General features: G+C 54.5%; 5 protein-coding genes across 5 annotated transcripts in view; 2 read left to right on the top strand and 3 right to left on the bottom strand.

The window, feature by feature from the left end:
• Positions 1-1,355: 1,355 nt before the first annotated feature.
• MONBRDRAFT_8082 (uncharacterized protein) lies at positions 1,356-2,231 on the top strand (the record flags this gene model as incomplete). Its single annotated transcript, XM_001745524.1, has 1 exon — positions 1,356-2,231. The coding sequence occupies one exon, from the start codon at positions 1,356-1,358 to the stop codon at positions 2,229-2,231; it is 876 nt and encodes a 291-aa protein (XP_001745576.1).
• Positions 2,232-2,518: 287 nt separating this feature from the next.
• Positions 2,519-8,173, bottom strand: MONBRDRAFT_32353 (uncharacterized protein; the record flags this gene model as incomplete). The annotated part of the gene is made up of 16 exons (XM_001745675.1): positions 2,519-2,703; positions 2,846-2,924; positions 3,052-3,633; positions 3,793-3,923; positions 4,022-4,165; positions 4,303-4,593; positions 4,682-4,910; positions 5,002-5,078; positions 5,256-5,426; positions 5,546-5,628; positions 5,789-6,081; positions 6,208-6,374; positions 6,494-6,940; positions 7,055-7,388; positions 7,501-7,862; positions 7,976-8,173. The coding sequence occupies 16 exons, from the start codon at positions 8,171-8,173 to the stop codon at positions 2,554-2,556; spliced, it is 3,738 nt and encodes a 1,245-aa protein (XP_001745727.1). The 3' UTR covers positions 2,519-2,553.
• A 1,501-nt stretch (positions 8,174-9,674) lies between these two features.
• On the bottom strand, positions 9,675-12,166 carry MONBRDRAFT_32354 (uncharacterized protein). Its single transcript, XM_001745676.1, has 10 exons — positions 12,061-12,166; positions 11,879-11,918; positions 11,687-11,772; positions 11,456-11,543; positions 11,237-11,382; positions 10,784-11,118; positions 10,558-10,648; positions 10,351-10,440; positions 10,131-10,254; positions 9,675-9,974 (listed from the first exon to the last, which is right to left on the bottom strand). The coding sequence occupies exons 1-10, from the start codon at positions 12,127-12,129 to the stop codon at positions 9,820-9,822; spliced, it is 1,224 nt and encodes a 407-aa protein (XP_001745728.1). The 5' UTR covers positions 12,130-12,166; the 3' UTR covers positions 9,675-9,819.
• A 436-nt stretch (positions 12,167-12,602) lies between these two features.
• Positions 12,603-15,222, top strand: MONBRDRAFT_37009 (uncharacterized protein). The gene is made up of 10 exons (XM_001745525.1): positions 12,603-12,886; positions 13,008-13,096; positions 13,223-13,267; positions 13,381-13,470; positions 13,568-13,749; positions 13,880-13,952; positions 14,079-14,188; positions 14,289-14,577; positions 14,727-14,879; positions 14,960-15,222. Exons 1-10 carry the CDS (start codon positions 12,811-12,813, stop codon positions 15,020-15,022), a joined length of 1,170 nt encoding a protein of 389 aa, XP_001745577.1. The 5' UTR covers positions 12,603-12,810; the 3' UTR covers positions 15,023-15,222.
• Positions 15,223-15,624: 402 nt separating this feature from the next.
• MONBRDRAFT_37010 (uncharacterized protein) overlaps positions 15,625-20,065 on the bottom strand; it is a gene marked incomplete at both ends in the record, with an annotated part of 6,476 nt that continues 2,035 nt past the window's right edge. The window contains 8 exons of the mRNA XM_001745677.1: positions 15,625-15,740; positions 15,872-16,031; positions 16,261-16,404; positions 17,797-18,741; positions 18,910-19,256; positions 19,364-19,431; positions 19,578-19,681; positions 19,764-19,855. Of these exons, the coding sequence (XP_001745729.1) occupies positions 15,625-15,740; positions 15,872-16,031; positions 16,261-16,404; positions 17,797-18,741; positions 18,910-19,256; positions 19,364-19,431; positions 19,578-19,681; positions 19,764-19,855 (1,976 nt within the window). The remainder of the gene's footprint in view (positions 15,741-15,871; positions 16,032-16,260; positions 16,405-17,796; positions 18,742-18,909; positions 19,257-19,363; positions 19,432-19,577; positions 19,682-19,763; positions 19,856-20,065) is intronic.

Raw genomic sequence — 20,065 nt, forward strand, 5'->3', positions numbered from 1 at the left:
TGTGTGTGTGTGTGTGTGTGTGTGTGTGTGTGTGTGTGTGTGTGTGTGTGTGTGTGTGTGTGTGTGTGTGTGTGTGTGTGTGTGTGTGTGTGTGTGTGTGTATGTGTGTGTGTGTGTGCGTGGATGGGCGTGTGTGCGTGCTTTCTTCTCTCTGACTTGCACAGGCTGCAACACCTGGGCTTGGAAAGGCGTGTCACATACAGGCGTAGATGGGCAAGCGGGTCATCTCCTGGCTCGGGGTCCTCTTTTGCAGCCGTGGCATCCTGCTCAAAGTTGTAATTGGTCTGGCGCGCTGGAAGACGTCGAGCAGTAGGCTCTTCAAGCTCCACCTTGACCTCCGATCTCACCATGCTGTCGGGGTTGAAAAGATCGGCTTGGTCAGCCCGTGTCTGTATGCGGGGCGAAGAATTGGGGAGCAGCTCGTCTAGGACAAGGGGCGGTAGAGGGATGGCCTTTCGTTCCAGGCTTGACCGGCGCCGCCTCAGGACGGGCCTCTGGGAATCCAAAATTGCACAAAGGCCAATCATGAGAGCGGTTGGGCAAGGTCACGGGACACACGTTGTGCTCCGTGAAGGCGGTGGCCTTACCGGACCAAAGGTGTCGGGCGCAGCAACTTCCTAGAGGCACAACAGGCAGTAGGGCCAGGCATGAAAGAGAGACACCTGGAGACCACAGAAGCACAGAACCCCCGGGCTCGAAGTCGATCGCGCTCTGGCATGTCAAGTGTCAAGTCCAGCCAAACGACTGTCAAAAAATACCGTCAAGTGTTGAGGAGAAGGAAGGTCTGGAAGGGGGCTGGTCACCAGCGTCCAGAGTTGCTGCAGAGCCAATGATTCCGTTGTTGCTGCTCCACACTGGTCGAGCAAGGCGCGAATTTCATCGAGCCTTCGCTCCTGCCGGGCCGCCAGTCGCTTGTACCTGCAGGCCAGATGTTCAGATAAAATGACCAGGGTTCAGCATCAGAAAATCTACGCATGAAACGATTGCATGTCGCAAAATTTGCCCTTCACAACTCGACACCACACGTACTGTCGATACTTGCGCGTCGTGCTAGGTGCCGCCGCCATCTCATCCGGTGACCATGCTCGGAAAAAAAAAAAATGAAAAAAAATGGAAAAAATGAAAAACTCCAACCAAAGCAAGCAGACAAAACGGTTTGAAACGGTCTCTCTCTCGTTCTTGATTTTCTTCTGACAATTTGTTGGCTGGCGATTTGTCAGACATTTTTTGATGACACCAACAGTTCACGCTCTCTTCTGAACGCTGAGCGCCGAGGGCGGCGGTGGCGGCGGCGACGGTGGCGGCGGTGCTTGTGGTTGATTGAAAGGCAGTAAGGCCAATTAAAACTGTTGGTGATGGAGCACGAGGTGTGGAGTCAGGTGCAGGAGGAGCTTGAGGCGCTGTCGGTGATTGCAGCACCAGGGGAGCTGGAATATGATCAGGAAGCGCTGCAAGCGCTGCATGGAGCAGCCGGGGCAGCCTCGGGAGCCGCACTCGTGGTGGAGCTGCACGTCTCCGGAACCGTGTCCGGATTTCGAGCCTCTGCCATTGCTAGTCTCACACCCACTTACCCGGCCCACTTGCCAGAAATCACGCTCCGCTGCACGGGCCACAGTCGGGCGCAGCTAGAAGCCCACGGGGCCACACTACGCGACTTTCTGCAGCCCCTGGCCGGCGACGTTGTCCTCTTCTCAGTATACCAGTGGCTCCAAGAGCAAATCCCGGATTGGGAGAGCGACTTTGAAGCCCACCGCGCTGGAGTAGCCTCAAACACCTCAAACCCCAATGTCTCAGCACCCGATGGAGTCAACGCGCCGGCCTCGCACGTTTTTATGCGCCAGTACATTTACTTTCACCACATTTACAATACGTCCAAACGACGCGACATTGTGGGCTGGGCCGATGAATTACGCCTCTGTGGCTTTAGTGTTATTGGCAAGCCCGGTCTGGTGTGCGTTGAGGGGCCTGAGGCTGCCGTCACCGACTACGTCAGTCGATTGCGCCGGCTCCCGTGGCAGAAAATGCAAGTCAAAGTGACCGATCGCGTCGAGGGCCTGGGTGGCCCGGACGAGGTGGCCGCTTGCTGCGCCTTTCCCCTTCTCAACGAGCTGCATACCGACACACATGGCAACCGAGGCAACCACGCCAACATGGGCGAGGTGCGCGCTTTTCTGGCCCAGCACGGGCAGGAGCATGTCTTCACCGACCTCTTTGGGCTGGCCGCCCCGTAGCCTTTTATCCTAGGAGGTCACAACCAGCAGAGCTGGAACATGCCTAATTGATCTCGAGCCTAAGTTGGTCGTTCAAAAGTGTGGGTTTGGGGCAAACTGATTTTCCCCCAAGGGCCGCCTTGTGGTAGCAGAGTAAATTGAATCAATGGCAAAACGAGCTTTCACCACACACGAGCCTTGCACGGAGCGCCTTTGCACTGGTAGCACATCACCACAACGGTGGACACCAACCGACAAACGAAACGACAATCAGGCCTACCAAAAGGAGAAAAGTACGACCGAGAAAACAGACAAGCGATGGTGGGGACGGTTATCCATAGCTTTACACCGAGGTCTCAAATTCTTCGTGCGCTGGGGGTGGAAAATATTTTGCTTGCTGCTTGTTCGAGCGCAAATGCTTGTCCAATAACGAGAAGACCTGCTGGTGCAGGCCGCGACGTCGCTCCGCATTGGCCACAAACTTGGAAGGTGTCTACGCCACCACGCAGCGTGCAAGCCAAATCATTGGTGAGCAGGCATTCTTCCGATACGGTGAGCAGGCATTCTTTCGATCCAGACTCAGCCCAAAAGCACAACAACAACAACAACAACGTGGACATGGTGGGACTGCTTACAATGCCATCCTGAGGTGTATCGTTCTGGTCCATTTCAAAGGCCTTGGCAATGTGGTTGGAAAAGTCAAATGCCTCGAACCTGCCGTCATCACACAACATTAGCCTGATCCACCATCTTCTCTCACACACGCAAAGCAAAAACAAAGCAAAGGAAGGAAAAAAAAAAAAAAAAACGCGCGGAGGGGGCTCCAAAGCGACCTACGCACCGGTGTTGCTGGCCTAAGAGGGCAATGAGGACCGCGCCGGACCAGTAGAGACCATCACCAAAGAATTCCGTGGTTTGGTCCTTGCCGGCCAAGGCCGAACCCATGTTAATGGTGTACAAGATGGCCGACCAAAGGCGATGAAACTGGTTGCACTCGTCAATGTCCATGACGCCGTTGGCGGGCTCGGGGCCAAACCACACCTGCTGGCCCTCGTCGCAGGCCTTCAGCATGGCCTTAACCTTGTCCAAGACACCCTGAAACATGCTTAGCCCCATGCACAGACGCTCACGCGTCAGTGTGTCAGCCTGCAAGGCCAGTTGCTGCTGCTCCGGGGTGCCCGCGCGCTTGATCACCTCCATGTAAAACATGGAGCTGGCCTCTTGCATCACGCGTCGGCGCTTCTCCTCGGCATTTTCGCCCTCGCGTACAATGACGGGCGGCTTGCCTTGGAATGGCTTGGCGCATGCCAAATCCTGGACCTCCTCCAGATGCAAAGTCTCTTCAAACAAGTGGAAAATGATAAAGGCGTTGCCCACTTCCCGGAAGCTATGGAACACCTCCGTCTGCAGATCAGGGTATGTCCTGAAAGAGCAAGCCCGCAATTCATCAACACAACGTACATGGACAGCCCGCTCATCGTGAGATCAGGACACATGCAGCAGAGGCGAGGCAAGAACGGCAAAGGGGAAGCTCGCGAGGGTAGTACCAAAACACACGATCGAGAAGCACAAGGGAACATACATGAGACCCTGCAACTGAAGCTTGTAGAAGCCAAAGGTACCCTGGGTGCCATAGTCTAACAAGGGCAGCTTCGCCACCTTGGGCATGCCATCCAGCAGGTTGATGACGTAGGGCGTCAACAAATCCCGAATCTACCCCATGTTCCACCCACATTGTTGCATGAGCGTCATACGAAGCGCAAGGTGCTACGGACAGAAACGCGTGACGACAAATAAACGAGAGCACGTACATTGCGGGTGACAATGTCGATCATCTCGCCCACACACATGGCCACACCACCATAGCCCAAGAGGCGCACTGCACAGCTAAAGTGCTCGCGTCCCACGTAGCCCTTGTACAGCTCGAGCATAGCGCTATATGCCTGGTTCATGGCCTGTCGTGTCCACCAAACGCAAATTGCGGCGCGGCACAAATGCATTGCGATATAAGGATCAAAATCCAGCGCGAACGACCGACCAGGAAGGCGGCGGGGGGCGCGGTAGCAAGCCATATTGGCAAAGCAGTACGTACCCGATTGCCAAAGCGCGAGGCACTGGGCATGCTCATGTGATTCTCGCGCTGCACACCGTCGGCAAACACCGGCGCGTGCACGGGACGCACAAAACGCCGCGTGGCCGTGTTGTAACAGTAATTGGGAATGACGTCCAAGCACAGCTCGGAAAACACGTGCAGGCGAATCTTGCCCAGGCCAGTAGCCGAGTCGTTGGCCTCGGCATAGAGCTCATCAAAGGGATCCAGGCTCAAGTGATGCGACAACAGCTGGTGCGTCAAGCGATTGTTCTCGATCGTCATTTCAAGCTCCTGCAATGACACATCATATGGCACTTATAAAAAGCTATAAAAGCAACTTCGGCTCTGGTAGGATGGTCAAACGAATGCGCCCACGTACAATGATGGCCGACAAGTCCTGTGATTCAAAGCGCTGGATGGCTTGCGTCATCGCATCGCGAAGGGCCACGTTGAGACGCTGGGTAAGGAGCTTGTGCAGGTCCACGGACCGGCCCAGTAGTTGCACGTGGCGCTGGCGCAACAGAGCGGAGAACCGATCCGGAGGTGCAAACGGGATGGACACCTTGCGCTGCTCGGCCAAGTTGCGGAAGTCCTTGTCCAACTGCATGCTGTCAAAGCGTATCATATCGCCATGAGAGCCAGGACAACAGACGAGGGCAAAGAGTCAAGCCTTGCGCGACGTGATAAATGTTTACTAACCCAGCTGCCACGGTCTTGAAATGTTGGAAGATGTGAGCATTGAGCTTGAAAACAAGCTGATCAAATGCCAGATCCGCCTAACAGCAGCCAAGGGCAGACACAAAGAAATGAGGAAGAGAGAGACACGAGAGAATCAATACAAAGGTAGCCCAGCGGTGAGGCTGTTTGTGGTGTCCAGATATGCGCCCTTCAAATCGCTCGAGCACAAGTCGGAGACTTTTGCGCGCATGCGTCACATCAACGACGGCACGAACCTCGGCTTCCACTTCGTCGTAGAGGAACTGCTTTTTGAAATGCTCGAGTGCAAAGTTGGCCGCGTCGTTGTACAAGTCGAGCGGGAAGAGAATGTACTCCATCAAGTTGGCGTGCGGGGTACGCAGCACGTGATCCACCAGAATCCAGGGCAGGGACATCTCAATCGGAAACTGCATGCGCAGAAGGGCGGGGCGGACGTGGAAACGTAGAGTGAGCGGAGTGTCGGGATGCCCTTGTGACATTGCCAAAAACACGTTCTTCCAAAAGACAAAGTAAAGCTAGGACCGACCTGAACTCGCGCGCCTTGCGTCAGCTCGAGATAGAACTCACGGTACCAGAGCTGCGACAAATCAGCCGAGCGCTGCAGCGTGGCTGTACCCAGGTCATGTGCAGAGCGGCACGGGCGTTGCAAGGAAGCAGAGCAGTGTGGCCAATGAATGCGAGTGAACACGAGGCTCTGCTGAGCGGAGCGTTGCAAAGAGAGGTGGGCAGAGCTCAAGAACGAGTCGTGAAGCAGCACCGCAACGCGTACCGTTGAAGTTGAGAAGGTACTCAAAGTAGAAGCTACGCTCATACATGTCCTGCATGCCTGGATAGTACTTGGGGTCGAGCTCCGACTTGACGCTCTTTTTCTTGTCATCCGCGCACAGTGACTCCAGCATGGTACGAAACATGTACAACTGTGTGGAGCTGAGCCCGACACGACGTGCCTGCACCTCGGGACGCTTCCAGTTTTGATCCTTCTCACCCTTGAGATAGGGGTCGTCTTGGGGCTCTTGGCCGGTGGACCAGTCGGTACATGTGTTGCGCATGCCCATGAGCACGCTGCAACAGCAAGAAAAAACGTGCCGGAGGGGATGGTGAGGCATGGTACGTGGCAACGGGGCAACACGCAAGCCGAGCAGGAGAATTGGGCCACAAGAGGCAAGTAAGAGCAGACGGCATACGCACGTCTTGGCACGTGGCTTTTTCTTCTTGATGGCGTGGCGAATCATGTCGCGGACTTTGTCCTGCAAGAACATTTGCACCGAGAGATGAATGTCGCGCACGATACCCTCATTGAGGACACCCTCGAGGCTCCACATGTGACGCAGCACATCCTTGATCATGGCCACAATCTATGATGACGCGAGCAAAAGCGCCGGGGGGCGAGCAAATGAGGCGCATTGTGGTCTGCAGAACGCCCGCGGCCGATAGAGTCCAATAGGAGGGGGGCGATGGTCTTGATATAACGCACCTTGACCAGCGCCGTCTTTTCACGCGAGGTATAATTGTAACGAGTGGCCTTCTCATAGTCCTCGGCGTCAGGCGGGCACTCCTTGTTGAGGTACTGATTTGTCGGGTTGGCAAGCTTCCACACGTGAAGCTCACGGATGGTGCCGGTCCAGCGGGAAACGAGCTTGAGGCCTTGCAGAGCAATGTCCGTTGGAGACATGCCACTGCTGTTGACAGAGTCGCCCTTGGAGGTGACGGTGGTGAAGAGGGCCAAGCGAGCGAGATAGGAGTCGCGCTCCTGCTCAAAGCCATCCAGCTTGTCGCAGATGTTGTACTGCTTCTCGGTGTGATCCAGATTGTTGGCGTCATACGCAGCCGACCACCTGGAACGATCGAAATGGGGGCTCGTTTCGAAGAAGCTGATCAGCTTCACATGCATGTCGCCATACAGCGGGACAACGGGTAGGTCCTAAAGCGCACGCAAAGCCGACGAGGGTGCGACAAGGGTGAGACGGGAGCCTGGCTCGCACTCGCGAGATTGACGAGTCGGTGTGCAGGGGCCGGTTGAGGCACAGAGACTGACTTTGAGGGCCATGTCGAAGCGGTGGATGGAACCTTTCTTGGTGCGATAGAAGCTCGCTTTCTCGTCAGGGTCATCCATCAGGAAAGCACAAAAAGCAATGACCTTGAGGAGCGTGTGCTTTTCCGAGGGCAGGACATACTGGCCCTTTTCATACATTGTGACGCAGTGCAGTGCAATTTCATAGAGAACGTCAACATAGTTGTCAACGGCACGCAATTGCTGGACCAGCTCTTGCGTCAGCGAGTCTTGCGTGGCCAGGAAGAAAGCCATTTTATGGCTTTGCGACACATCCTCCGGATTCAGATCCTTGCCCTTGTTCAGAAACCCATGGGCACTGTGCAGAAAGAAGACGTGACGCGTGTGAGCTGGCGGCACAGATAAGACACATGGGAACACAGTCCAATGAGGAACAAGGAACGGAGGGGGGGCGAGAAAAGATAACGAACCGGTTGTAGAAGGAAAAATCGTTGTTGAGGCAGGCCTTGACGTTCTTGAGCGCGTTGAGGACGGCGAACATGTTGAGCATGCGTGCCAGAGTGAGCTTGGTGGTCTCGGAGATGAAGGACTTGAGCTTTTCTGGATGGGCCAGCTTCTTGATTTCCTCGCAGAAACGGCTCATGGCCTCGCGCTGAAAGTCGTAGAAGGATTTGAGCTTGTTAATCTCGGGCTCAAGCACTTCAACCGTCTTTTCATAAATCTCTGTGCGATTGGCCTGATCATTGGACTTGACAGCAGGGATGGAGCGCGAGCAAGAGCGCCAGGTATAGAGCATGCCTGCAAAACGCTCGCCCTCTTCCAGATATTGGTTCTGTTGTAGCGTCGGCCGAAAGGGGGTGAGTATGCCGCCAGTTCGCTCGTCGCGTCAAAGGAGTCCCGGAAAGAAATTAGGGGTGCGGGTTCAACCAGATCCAGGCCACGCACCAAGGTGGCCAAAGATTGAGCCTCTTCGACATATTTGGCAATGCCGGCAATGAAAGCTTCGCGATCCTGAAAATTCGTGTCAAAGTCCACCTCATAGTTGATGGTGGCGGCCGCGGCTTCAATGTGAGGCTGGTCATCTGGCAGCCGAAGCTGCGACAGGCTCATGACATTTTGAATGGCACCACCAAGGTCCGTCATGGTGTAACGGTGCTGGAGATCGATAGATCACGCGCCAACCACCCGTTCCACGCCCCGACAACCGCCACACACACACACACACGCCGCAGTCCTGATGACTGACACTGAACTAAACAGCATCAAACCAGAAGATGAGCAGAGCCAAGCAGCCCAAAAATCGCCAATCCCCGCCGTCACTCACGGCGCGGCCCTCGGCCAGTGTCTCTGCCCGTGTAACCCCTCCCTGTCTGTGCACTGATGAGCTAGCGAGCGAGGGTGCCCTGTATGCATGTGTGTGTGTGTGTGTGTGTGTGTGCTTGTCTTACCCAGCGTCGTCGCCGTTCGCGTCAGAGAGAGCGCGCGTGAGAGAGAGCGCTCGGCCTTGAGGCAACTACCAGCTAAATCCCAACCAAAACCAGAGATGGGCAACAGCTCGGAAAACAACAACTGGATCCAACTTCCCCTCCCCTCCCCCTTCCATGCTACCATCTGTCAGTGCTCGACGAGTCTTCTTTTGTTTGAGTTGGAGTTGGTCAAGATAGGTGTTGACAACAGCTGTTCCAAAGTAGCCCTGGGCTCGGCAGTTTGGGTGTTGAGATGTTGAGAGCTAAGAGGAGCAACAGTTGCTTGGCAAACACAACGTCTGATTCGGACTGCTCTCCTTTGAGAGAAGAAGCGAATCACGGGTCGTAAGTGCGTTCCGTGCACTTCTCTGCATGCGACAACCTCTCTCTCTCTCTCCCTCTTTCTCTCTCTCTCCACACACACACACACATAACGCCACACACACGAAGTGAAGTGATCGCAACAATTCGTGTGCTTCGTACCTCTTTGTCTTTTTTTGTGATCACATTCGGACTCATTTTTTCTTTCCTTTTGTGGAAACCCAAGCACATCGTGGCGTTTCGCGTTCGGGTGTGCGGAGAAAGATGGCGGTGTGCGCGAATTGCCAGAAGCCACTTAAGGCGAAAGGTTACAGCACGCTCGGCAAAGTCGGCATTGGGCTTGGGATTGTAGGAGCGGCTGTAGCTCTTCCGGCCGTTGGTTTGATGGCTGCAGGCTTTGGAAGTGCGGGCATTGTGGGAGGATCTTTGGCCGCTGGCGTTCAAGCATCGATCGGCAACGTGGCTGCAGGTTCCGCTTTTGCGTTTTGTCAGAGTCTTGGTGCGACTGGTGTGCTTTCTACTGCTGCTGCGGCTGGCGGTGCTACCGCAGCTGTCGGTGCTACCGCAGCTGCCGGTGCTACCATGTCTGGCGATGGTGGTGACAAGAGCAGCGATGACAATAAGGGCGACAGTTGCAGCGATGGCGGTGATGGTGGTGATGGCAATGGCGTTGATGGCAATGACGGCGCGGCTGACCGTTGCAAGGACGCCTCGGACGACGAGCAGCCTGTTCAGCTTTGCGCTGCTTGCTTGAAAAGTTTAAAAGAGGGTGAAAAAAAAGACAGTACAATTAAAGCGTAGGGTTACGAGCCCGTCGTCACCCATCTCAAGGTTTTTGTGTGAGAATGTGCAAAATTGATGTCAAGCTAAATTGCTACCATTCGACGTCGTTGCCCACTGCCAAACACGCACATGACACTATTTACCAAAATGATGGCAAGGAAGCAATTCCTACAAAGACCGGAAGCGATAAAAGTTTGGCTTTAAGAAGGGGAAAACTTGTTACGAGGACTTGAGGTGGGTCGAGGTCATCTTGTAGATGATCGAGTCGTATCCAGGGTTCATGTAGGCGAGGCTGCAGCACGTGGCGAGAAGGCTGATGAAGATGAGGATACCGAGGCCGAGGATGATGTTGGTGGCCACGGAGAAGTCACCGGCTATAATTAAACGTCATTATGATAAGGGATGGGTTGCAAAACAAGAAAAATATGAGGATGGCACGAGCAGGACAAAAAAGACGGGGGGGATTCAAGCCGCCAGCGTAGTATGACAAAGTGACGTGCGCCTTTCCTTGACGACAAATGGGGACTTACACTCGTAGCAATGGTTGCCAATCATGTCAAAGCCATCCTGGCAGGCAGCGCACACGGCGGCACCCGGTTGGAGACGATCGGTGGCGTTACAGTCGCAGGGGATATAGGCGCAGTCAAAGCAGTCCTATCGTGTTGGGATTCATGTCGGTGGCGTGTGCGGTCGTAAGACGTTGTGCCTCTGGTCACGTGGAGGACTTCAATATGCAGGGCATGACCGTACCTTTTGCTTATCCGAGCACGAGACGGAGCATCGAGTGTCAACATCGTAAGGCTTTCCATCGATATCCCGGTTGCAGTAGCAGGTGTAGGTCTATATTGTGCGACAGGATATCAACAAATGGTCTCAGGTCAACGCACACACGGGAACGCGCAAAGGCAGACATGTCTCCAGAGTAAATAAAACGTCACAAGCCAAAGGACCCCGTACCTCGCAGTATTCCACAAATTGGGAATCCAGAGTGTTGATCTTCAGGTTCACGTTTGAAGGAATGGGGTCGGCAGCCACATCACGACGGGCGCTATTCAAAACAGAAAAATAGATGGTAAGAGAGACAGAGAGTCAGAGAGTCAGACACATGTATGAGCATGACGTATGTTGAGACTGAGTAAGGGTCGGAAAGACAGCATGGAAACACATGGGTTCGATACAGTACCGGATGGAGGAGGAAGCAGCAAAAGCAGGGGCCTGAACAATGGTGGTCATGACGAGGGCATCACCGTTGGCGGCGTCCTTGGCACGTTGAAGAACCACTTGCTTAAACAGAGCGACGAGCTGGACAGCAATCTGAGCCTCGGCGCTGTCAGCACCGGTGGCGCGGATCACATTGGCAAGCTGGGTGACGCGGAGGACGGCCATAGACTTGGCATCGGCCGAAGGCTGATACGAGGCCAGGAGACCAGTCAGTTCCAGAGCCAGCTCCTGAACAATCTTGTTGGAGAGGTCCATGTCCAAGGTGGTGCCCCAGAGACTGGCATCAACCTGGACAGCCTGCACAAAGCAAGGGCCGAAGCGAGGAATGAATCCAACGACGACAAAAGGCGTTCTACTGCTGCTTTGGATGATCAGGGGAATAGGGCGGAGGGCAAGGTCAACGAGGCACACGCACCGGTTGGGTGAAGCTGTAGATCTCGCACTGAGCATGCTCGGCAGCGAGGGGCAAAATGTCATCCGTCATGTCAGCTGCCAAAAAGTCAGCGCTCTCGGTGGCAGTCATCACTTCGACGGCGTTGTTGCCGGCGAGCTGTGGCAGGTCTAAGGCATTATGAAGCGTGAGGCGACACATTCGATACAAGGGAATTGGTTCTCTTCGGGGTGGATACCGTACCAGTGTAGGCGCCGTCAATGACAAAGAGAACGGCACTTTGAGTGCGCTTGAACGGATGGGTAGGGGCGAGACCCTGCCAGGCAGGTTGCTGTGGTGCAGAAAGCAAGGTCGTTGAGGACACAGACAGGAACACAGACAGGTGGGTTGCGGCAAGTTGGGGTGCGAATGGCTGTGGGGCCTGCCGATGTTCTCAACAAGTCTGTTGTTTCACATCCACTCGCAGAAACTAACCGTGTTCACACCAACGGCAGCCAAAAGAACATTGGCCAGGTCGGAGGAGGACATGGCCGCTCCAGAAGGAAGGGTTTGGAGAGTACCTATCAAAACCGAAGATGGACCAAATGAGAACCCGCGGGCAAGGAACATGGCTCGGGTGCATTCTGAGAGCGTATAAATCGGACTGAAACAAGAAGCGGAGCGCACTCGGGACATGGTCGAAGCTGACGGTCGACGGGGGCATAATCTGCGCACAAGGCGTTGCCGCGTGAGACGGTGAAGTTTGCGAGTGCGTGTCACGTCAGCGAGAGGCCCCAAGGAAGTTTCTGATGAGACAAAGGGTAATGGTGGCCGAAACATTGGCATGGGTGGTTCAAGATGAAACATACCGCCGAGAGGGTGCAAGCAGCAGCCAGCAGCAGCGCTGCCATGGCCATGGTTGGAAGGCTGGATGCCATTTTCCTCGTCAACACCAAGCCAAGCAAGAGGTCAAGCCAACAAGAAAGAAATGGGTGAGGGCTTGGAGCAAAGCTTGTTGTTTTGTCTTACTCCAAATCCATGCGTGATACGAATGGTGTGGGGAGTGAGAGCCATTTTTTTCTGGCTTGCAAGCCAATTTGGGTATGTTCATTTTCCCGCCAGAAACGACGCTACCAGCTGTCAATGCCATCTTGTCCAGCAACCAAGTGTTGTTCCAGCTGTCAGAAAGAGAGAGAGAGAGAGAGAGAGAGTCCAGATCATGCCCCAAGAGGAATTTAACGTTAGATCGAAGTAAGTCCACTCAGCTGGTTCTTGTGTCCTGCATGTGGCTGTTGTTGTGTAATCGCTTCCTTGTCTTCAACAGCTTTCAGTCAGACTTTTCTCTCTCTCTCTCTCTCTCTCTCTCTCTCTCTCTCTCTCTCTCTCTTCTTTTCTTTTTTTTTCTTGTTGTTGTTGTTGTGCCCGCGCGCACGGACAGACACAGTGCCGGTTGCTGAGCGGTTGGCATTGGTTGGACGCCGTATCGTCCGCGTGCGTGTGCGAAGAGTGCGGAGGTGTATGCGCACTGGTTGAGAGCAAAGTTGTGGTCGGGTGTTGCTATTCCTGGCGGCGCTGCGTGGGGCTACCCACCTGCAGCGTCGATTTGAGGGGGCGGCGACATGACGACGCGACAGACCTTGCATGAGTATAAGCATGCGCCGGGAAATCAGACTTGCGCCGATTGCGGCGTGGCTGGTGCGTCTCGTTTTATTCCCACTGCTGCGCTCACAGACGGTGGCGTGTCACCCATCCACCGCCTCTGCCTGTCCTCTCTGCGCTGTAACTCATCAACGCCGTGGCCGGCGCTGCGCCGCAGACACCAGCTGGGCCTCGACGACGCTAGGCATCTTCATCTGTGTCGACTGCAGCGGCATCCATCGCAGCTTGGGGGTGCAAATTAGCAAGGTGAGACAGGGCCTGATGGGCTTGCATGCATCTGGCTGCATCCGTGACATTTAACTCAGCCTCCCACATTGACGGACATTGCCCTTCCTCTTCGGCTCACCCGCCATCACCGGACCTGCTTGACAGGTCAAGTCCCTGAAGTTGGATCAATGGGCAAGCGATGAAGCCAAGGTATGTTTCCCCTTGGACATGCTTCTGTTTTGCCGTATCGCTCTCAGCCCCAAGCAACGGCTCTCCTAGCTTTGACCATCTTGCTCATGTCACGGGCTTGATGATGCATATAGCAAATGGCCGTAGGCAACTTGCAAAGCAACGAAAAATACGAAGCCTGCGTTCCACGCATCGTGCTTCGGCCTTCGGGCTCATGCCCAACGGTACGCTCTCGTCATGCGATACGCACCGATGCCTGTTTGAGTCGTAACGGTCTTGCCTTGGCTCATCTCCTCATCGTTTCTTGGGGCGCTCGTTCAGCATATTCGAAACAGTTACATCCGGGCCAAGTATTCGGAGCTCTTGTTCACTGATCGGCGAGAGGCAGCCGAAGCACGGGCCCAGCTTTTGTCTGGCTCCCTAGAAGGCCTGCTCCTCAAACAGGGCAAGAGCAATGGAAAGTGGCTCCCTCGCCACGTCGTCCTGGCTGATGGCACCCTCAAGTACGCAGCAAGCGTCATCACATCTAGCCCTACCCCTGCCCTCCCCTTCCTGACTGTCTTCTTCTGTTGGGATTGGCTCCAATGCTTGCAGCGCGAGTCTGATTGACGTTTGACCTTGGCTCTCTTGTAGATATCACGCTAGCGAGGGCGATGCCGAAGAAAAGGGCTCCATTCCCATCCTGCAGGCCCTCTGCACCGTGGTGGTACGTGCACACTTGTCGCGCTCTGCTGCTACCTGTTTCGGACTTTGGCGCCAGCAAGCCTCGCCTGGACCGCCCCGCTTGGCTCATCATGCACCCACACTTCAAAAAAAAAATATTTTGGCCCAGGTCCCCGGCTGTGATCAAGAGTTTGTCTTCAACATTCTCTATGATAACCGCATGTACTACTTCAAGGCAAGCTCAGCCATGGATTACTTTCGCTGGATCACTAGCATTCGGTATGTCTGGCAACTCGATTTGCTCTTCGGCAGCTGCTCATCATCATCACCATCTCATCATCATCATCTCATCACCATCAACTTTGTGTGTTCTCCTCAGGGCCGCCCGTGCCCGAGCCATGGGGTGGGACGGTGAACGCGAGGACCATCCCATGCTAGATAAGGTCTGCCCGATATCCGAAATTGCGCAAGGAAGTTATCCGCTATTGTGGCGATCGGCGTCTCACCTCGCCAACCTCCGCTGCCTCCACACCGATCAGGCGTTACAGCTGTTGGACAGCAAGCGCAGGGAGGGTGTCCTGTCCAAGGCGGGGCCCAACATGCGTGGCATGAAGGCGCGTTACTTTATCCTTCATGAGCGCACACTGGCCTACTTTGGTCGACAGCAGGTGCGCATTGCGACAGCAACTGCCTTGCTGCATTCATTTCTTTTCAACTCGGCAGAACCCTCCCCCCTCCCCCCTTACACACACATACATACATACAAACGCACAAATGAGGCACCGCGTTCAAACTTAGCATGGCGTTTTGCGTGTAGGATGCCGAGGCCAAAGGCGTCATTGTACTTGGCCCTCCAAGTCGTGGCTTTAAGGTGTGTCGCGACAACAGCATTGTCAGCAGTGCCGTCGATGGATGCTGTATCCGCTTGACCACCCCGGATCGTGATTATGCCATTCAAGCAGAGACTGAGGTGAGTGGGTTGCAACATCGTTGCTCATGCAGGGCTGGACCGGCTCTCACGGCTGACCTTCCCATTTGACGTGTATCTAGGAGGAGGCCAAAGCTTGGGAAAACGCCATCTCCACAGCCATCAACACTTTACCCGTTTACTAAGTCTCAATTCTGAGCACCAGACAAACCAGACAGACTGTACCGTTCTCCTTCTGGAGCAGGCGCTTGGCTGCGCATTGTGCCTATCCATGTCAATGTGTCAGTCGAACACGCGGTCGCGCGAGTTGTGACCATGCCCGAGCTACGCTCGGAATTTTGATGGCTGTGGCTTGTATTTTCTCAATTGTAGTACATGTAGCGTCTCTGTGATTCCGTCTAGACTTGAATGCTTCGGCCGACCCTGTGGTCCTGTGCAGACGGGCATTGCTTCATTACACATGGAGGGGAAAGGAAAAAAAAAACCTTGACGATTATTACTCTTGTCAGGCATTTGTAAATGTCGGTCAATTGTAATTGTGTTGCTTGGCGCGGGCTTCGGTCAAACATGGTCCTACGAATCTTGGCTAGCCGCTCCAGCGGCAGCAAGTTCGCCTAACTTCTGCTGTTCAAAACGCCGAGCATTTTTGGGGTTGGCTGGCGACCGCTTCCACTGCTTTTGCAGCCGTTCTTGGAGCTGTCCCTTTTTCAAACCAGGGAACTCGGCCTATTGCACCGTTCACATCGCGGGCCGCACTTGCATGAGCGCCCAACCTCTGCATCCAAGGTCACCCGATGGGCATCAACTCTTTTCTGGGGACGCATCGACACACCTTGAGTTCAGGCAGGACCTGGGCCTCAAATTCGGAAAACGTCATCTTCTCCACCGAGCTGCCCGAAGCTTCTGTGAATGTATAAAAAAAATAAGAGAAAAAAAAAGCCAAAAGGTGACCACACATCATACGCATGGGTATGGGCAACACGTCAAGGGTAAAAAGCGGTTCCTTTCCGCGAGCCGAACAGTGGTCCACTCACCGCCAGAGAGGACACGCAGGGCATCATCCACGTTGGTTGCCGCCCCCTCCATCGAGAGGCGGTTCAGGTTTTCCGTCAAATCGCTCTGCTCGGCCACTGCACCACCTTGCTTTTGACGTTCTTTGGCTGCGGCCAGAGCTGCCTCCTTCTCACGTTTAGCCTGTGTTTGCACCAGTCAGCAAATGCACTGTCAAGCTCAATGCCGCCTCTGTTGTGGCCTGCGAGAGTCAAAGTATAAAGGCACGCTGTTGAGAAGAACGATGCTGCCTCCATGTACCTGATTCTGCTGCAATTGAAACGCCGTCACCTGTGTGCCAGACAAGGCAGGGCACGGGGGAAGCTGTGAGAGAACAGCAACGGGCGCCCAAAAGCCCACCATAAGCACATACCTTTGGGCGGAAAGCCGCATTCTTGTCCTTCTTATTGGCCGACTTGAGCTGTGCATATTTGCTCGTCTGAGCCTCATCCTCAGCGGCGAGACGGCGGTTCTCCGCTCGCTTTGTCAACTCAGCCTCGCGCTTTGAGTCGCGATCCTGCGTGGCAGCAAATCGTTCTTTTTCATCATCATCCCATTGGCTGCTCACCAGTGTGCGTCACCTCAGACGCCAGCAAACAAGCTTGGCCAGGCAGGCCACAGCTCACAGGTTGCTTGAAATCTTGGGGCTACGCACCTCGGCCCGTGAAGCCTTTTTTTGCTGCTTTTCCGTTCCAGCATCACTCCACTTGGCTTCCTGACACAGAGTGCACACGTTGCTGGCTGAGCGGCAACGGGTCTGCAAACTCAACGTGGGACACTGTTGGTTGAGCCTACCTCAGCATGTTGCGCCGCCATGGCCTTGGCCGCACTAAATTACGTTCATCGATATGAATCAGTTTCCCAAGCGACAGGTGGATGATGAGTCATTCCCAACGCTGGCTCCTTGCTTGGTGTCCGTCCAGCGGTGGCAACTTACGCATCTGCTTCCGCTCGACGCTCGCGCGCTGCCAGAGCTTTGGGGTTGCCCTTGGGCGGCATGTTGTTCTCTTGCCGATGAACAGATGGAGATATGGCCTTGACTCTTAACTCACACGCTGCAGCGCTGTTCGTACCGCAAAAATTCGTAAAAGAGAGAGAAAAATGCACCATCATCACATGGTGGAGCCGTTTTGCCTTGGGTTCATAATGTGATTGCGTGTGAGAGGAAATGAGAGCAAAGACTCTAAATTGCATAACGAGATGATTGAAAAAAAAAGTCGAAAAAACGCGAAAACCAAGGTTGTGGTCAAGGTGCTGGCTTGACAGATGGATGAAACCGAATCAAAAGGGCAGTGAGAGCACTAGGATAAAGAGCATCGGTCCACGCACAGGAGCCGAGGAAAATAAGTTAAGCAAAAGAGAAAGGAGCGAGAGAGATGACGAAAACAATAAAAAAAACAGAAGAAGAAAAAGACGCTTTTCCTCTAAATGGTAAAAGGATTGGCCAGCAAATTGTCAACGGCAGCCTCGCGGGCTTGGCCGGGACGACGACTGGCGGTTGCCGAAGCCAGGCCTTCTGGAGTCAAATCAGCACTATGACCTGCAGAATGACGCTTGGGCACTGGTCGCGAAAGCGTCTCATCAACCATGGAACTCGGGCGCAGAGCCAGCGCCCGATTGCCCGTGGCGTAGGCATCCGAACCAAGTGTCGGGGTGGGCGTTGTGGCATGTCGCCCCATCGACTATCGAATCGGCAACAAAACGAGCATGGTTGGCAAGAAAGGCAAACCAAGAACAAAATCCAGAAAAAAAAAAAAGAAGAAAACAACCACAAGAACAAGACAAAAAAAAAAAAAACACGCAAGCGTGCAAAGGGCATTGTGAGTGGATGCGTGGGACAAGAGGTTTAAACTTGGAGCTCACGTCTTTGCATCGGTATGGGAGACATCCAAGCAACGGGACAACGCACCAGCTCCATGTTTTCATCAAGCATGGCCTGGAATTCCTCGAGGCTCAGCGTGCTCTCTCGAGCTAGATTGGCGACGTCCTTGATAGACACTTGCCGATTGTATCGGTCCTTGACTGCTCGCAGCTCGGTGCCACGGTGATCCACAACACGTTCCTGTTTCCGAAACAAAGAAAAGCACTTGATGGCCAGATCATAGATGGTGCGAAGTTCGAGGCCACTCCAGCGCTCCATGGTGGAAGACCAAGGCTGAGGCACACCCGCCAAGGCAAAGGTGCAGCAGGCCATGGCGGCTGCCAGCTTGGCCGGGGGAAACTCGGTGAGAGGGATGGTTAGAATGAGAGCTTCGGCCATGTGCTGGCCCAGAAGAAAGACGGCGGGTGTAGCACCGCCAATCTGGAGAAGGAGATTGAGGTAGTGAAAGGTGGTGGGCCTGATAACGTTGCCCGACACGTCAACAAGGACTTGTCCAATGGTGCGCACAATCTGATCATAGCTGTACATGCTATCAGTCAGCCAAGCCGCTTCGCGGATGGTAATCACGCCCTCCTCAAGGTAGCGGGCAGCCATGACCATGCACGCAATGCCCAGGAGCTGAAGCGTCTTGCGAGTGATGCGGCAATGCTGGAGAAAGCGATCAACCAGATCCATGGCCACAAACAACGTTTCACCACCAAAGGTTTTCAGGTCGGCCACCTCGATGAGCCAATCCATCAGAATAAAGCGCATTTTGCCTTCGCGATCCAAATCAGGTTGCCGCAAGCCCCCTCGGCGAACCGGGGCAGCACCGCGAGCAAAAGCCTCGCGGCTAAAGGCCATGCATTCGTGAGGGGTGCGATTCCCGTAGTCACGGTTGACATAGTTCCCAATCAGTGCTAGATCAGCAAAATCATTGTCCAAGCTGGAAGCCTTGAGGCACAGAGCCATGCGATCCAACGTTGAGAAGTTCTTAGCAAGAGGAGTACAAGAGCCATGGAAAAGACGGGTAGGAGCAACGAGCACCAGTGAGGAGCAGCGAGAGCTAAAACGAGACTGCTAAACGGCGTCGAAGGATTTCAAGGATCAAGTCTCTGAAACTTGTCAACGCCAGGCAACAAGTCAGGGGCACGCACTCACAGCATCAATGCGACCGCAAATATCCACGAGGCGAAGGGCGGCATGGGAGCAGTGGCAGTCGAGGGAAATGCGGTAATAACGCTCGGCCTCGGTCATTTGTGGGTTCTCGGCAAGTTCAAGGGTTCGGCCAACACAGTAGGCAAGTCGACCAATGGTGCACGTTCGCTCGTACTCGCCTCCGGTGAATTCATCCACTTCCTTGCGCAGGAACTTGTAGATCTTGGCCTTGGAGCAGCTGTCGCTGGACCACGGCGGTCGGAAGAGCATCCAAATAAAGGGCGCACACGGCGGCAAGACGGCTTCGGCCTGAATTAACCAGTGGGCTGCCTCCACGTCATTGGCATCGACTACAACCCCCGGAAAATGCATGAGAAGGCACCAAAAAGGTACATCAACCCAGGTTCATTCGAGGAGAAAAGGTGTTGGGGGAAGAGACGGACGCTGTCTCACTTACCACCTTCACCGTAGAGCCGGGCGACGCCAAGCTTGATGGTGGCATGCAGGTTTGAATGGGAAATGGCACTATTGTGCATGTCAAAGACCAGGACAAGAGCACAGCATGTGCATGAGCGCACATCATGCACAACGGGATTTGGCAAGCCGAATGCGGGCGTTGTGCTGATTTGTGATGCGACTGGGCTGGCCAACACGCAAGCAAAAGTTCCAACCGTTGGTAGGCGGGCATGGTCCGAGGAATGGGCCACTCATTGTTGAAAGAGGCATGGCATTGCAGACTTGGCAGTTGGGAAAGACGAGCAAATCGGACGCAAGTCTAGGGCGGCAACTCGGATGAGAACCACACGTGTTTGCGCGCGCCTGCAGAATTGCAGAGCCAGAGGTGAGGAAAAACAAACCTGGGCCAAGACCGAGAGGTCACGGTAGGAGAGGTGGCGAAAAATGCGAATCAGAGCATCGTCGGGCAAGTCCAGGAGCACAAGTTGTCGGGCTAAGGAACAACGACACCCGCGAGGGACATGTGCCAACAAAAGTTGAGGAAACGGGGGGAGTCATTTCGAGATGTCGGCATGAAGCTCAGATGTGCCACACACCTGGCGTCTCATCGGCCTCACAGTCCATTGTGATGGTGAAAGAGCCGGCAGAAGGCGCCGGCGCTCGAGCGACCGATGATTTGGGAGGCCGACTTGCCCGTGCAAGC

The sequence above is a fragment of the Monosiga brevicollis genome, genomic scaffold (genome assembly GCF_000002865.3).
Source record: "Monosiga brevicollis MX1 MONBRscaffold_9 genomic scaffold, whole genome shotgun sequence".
Lineage (NCBI taxonomy): Eukaryota > Choanoflagellata > Craspedida > Salpingoecidae > Monosiga > Monosiga brevicollis.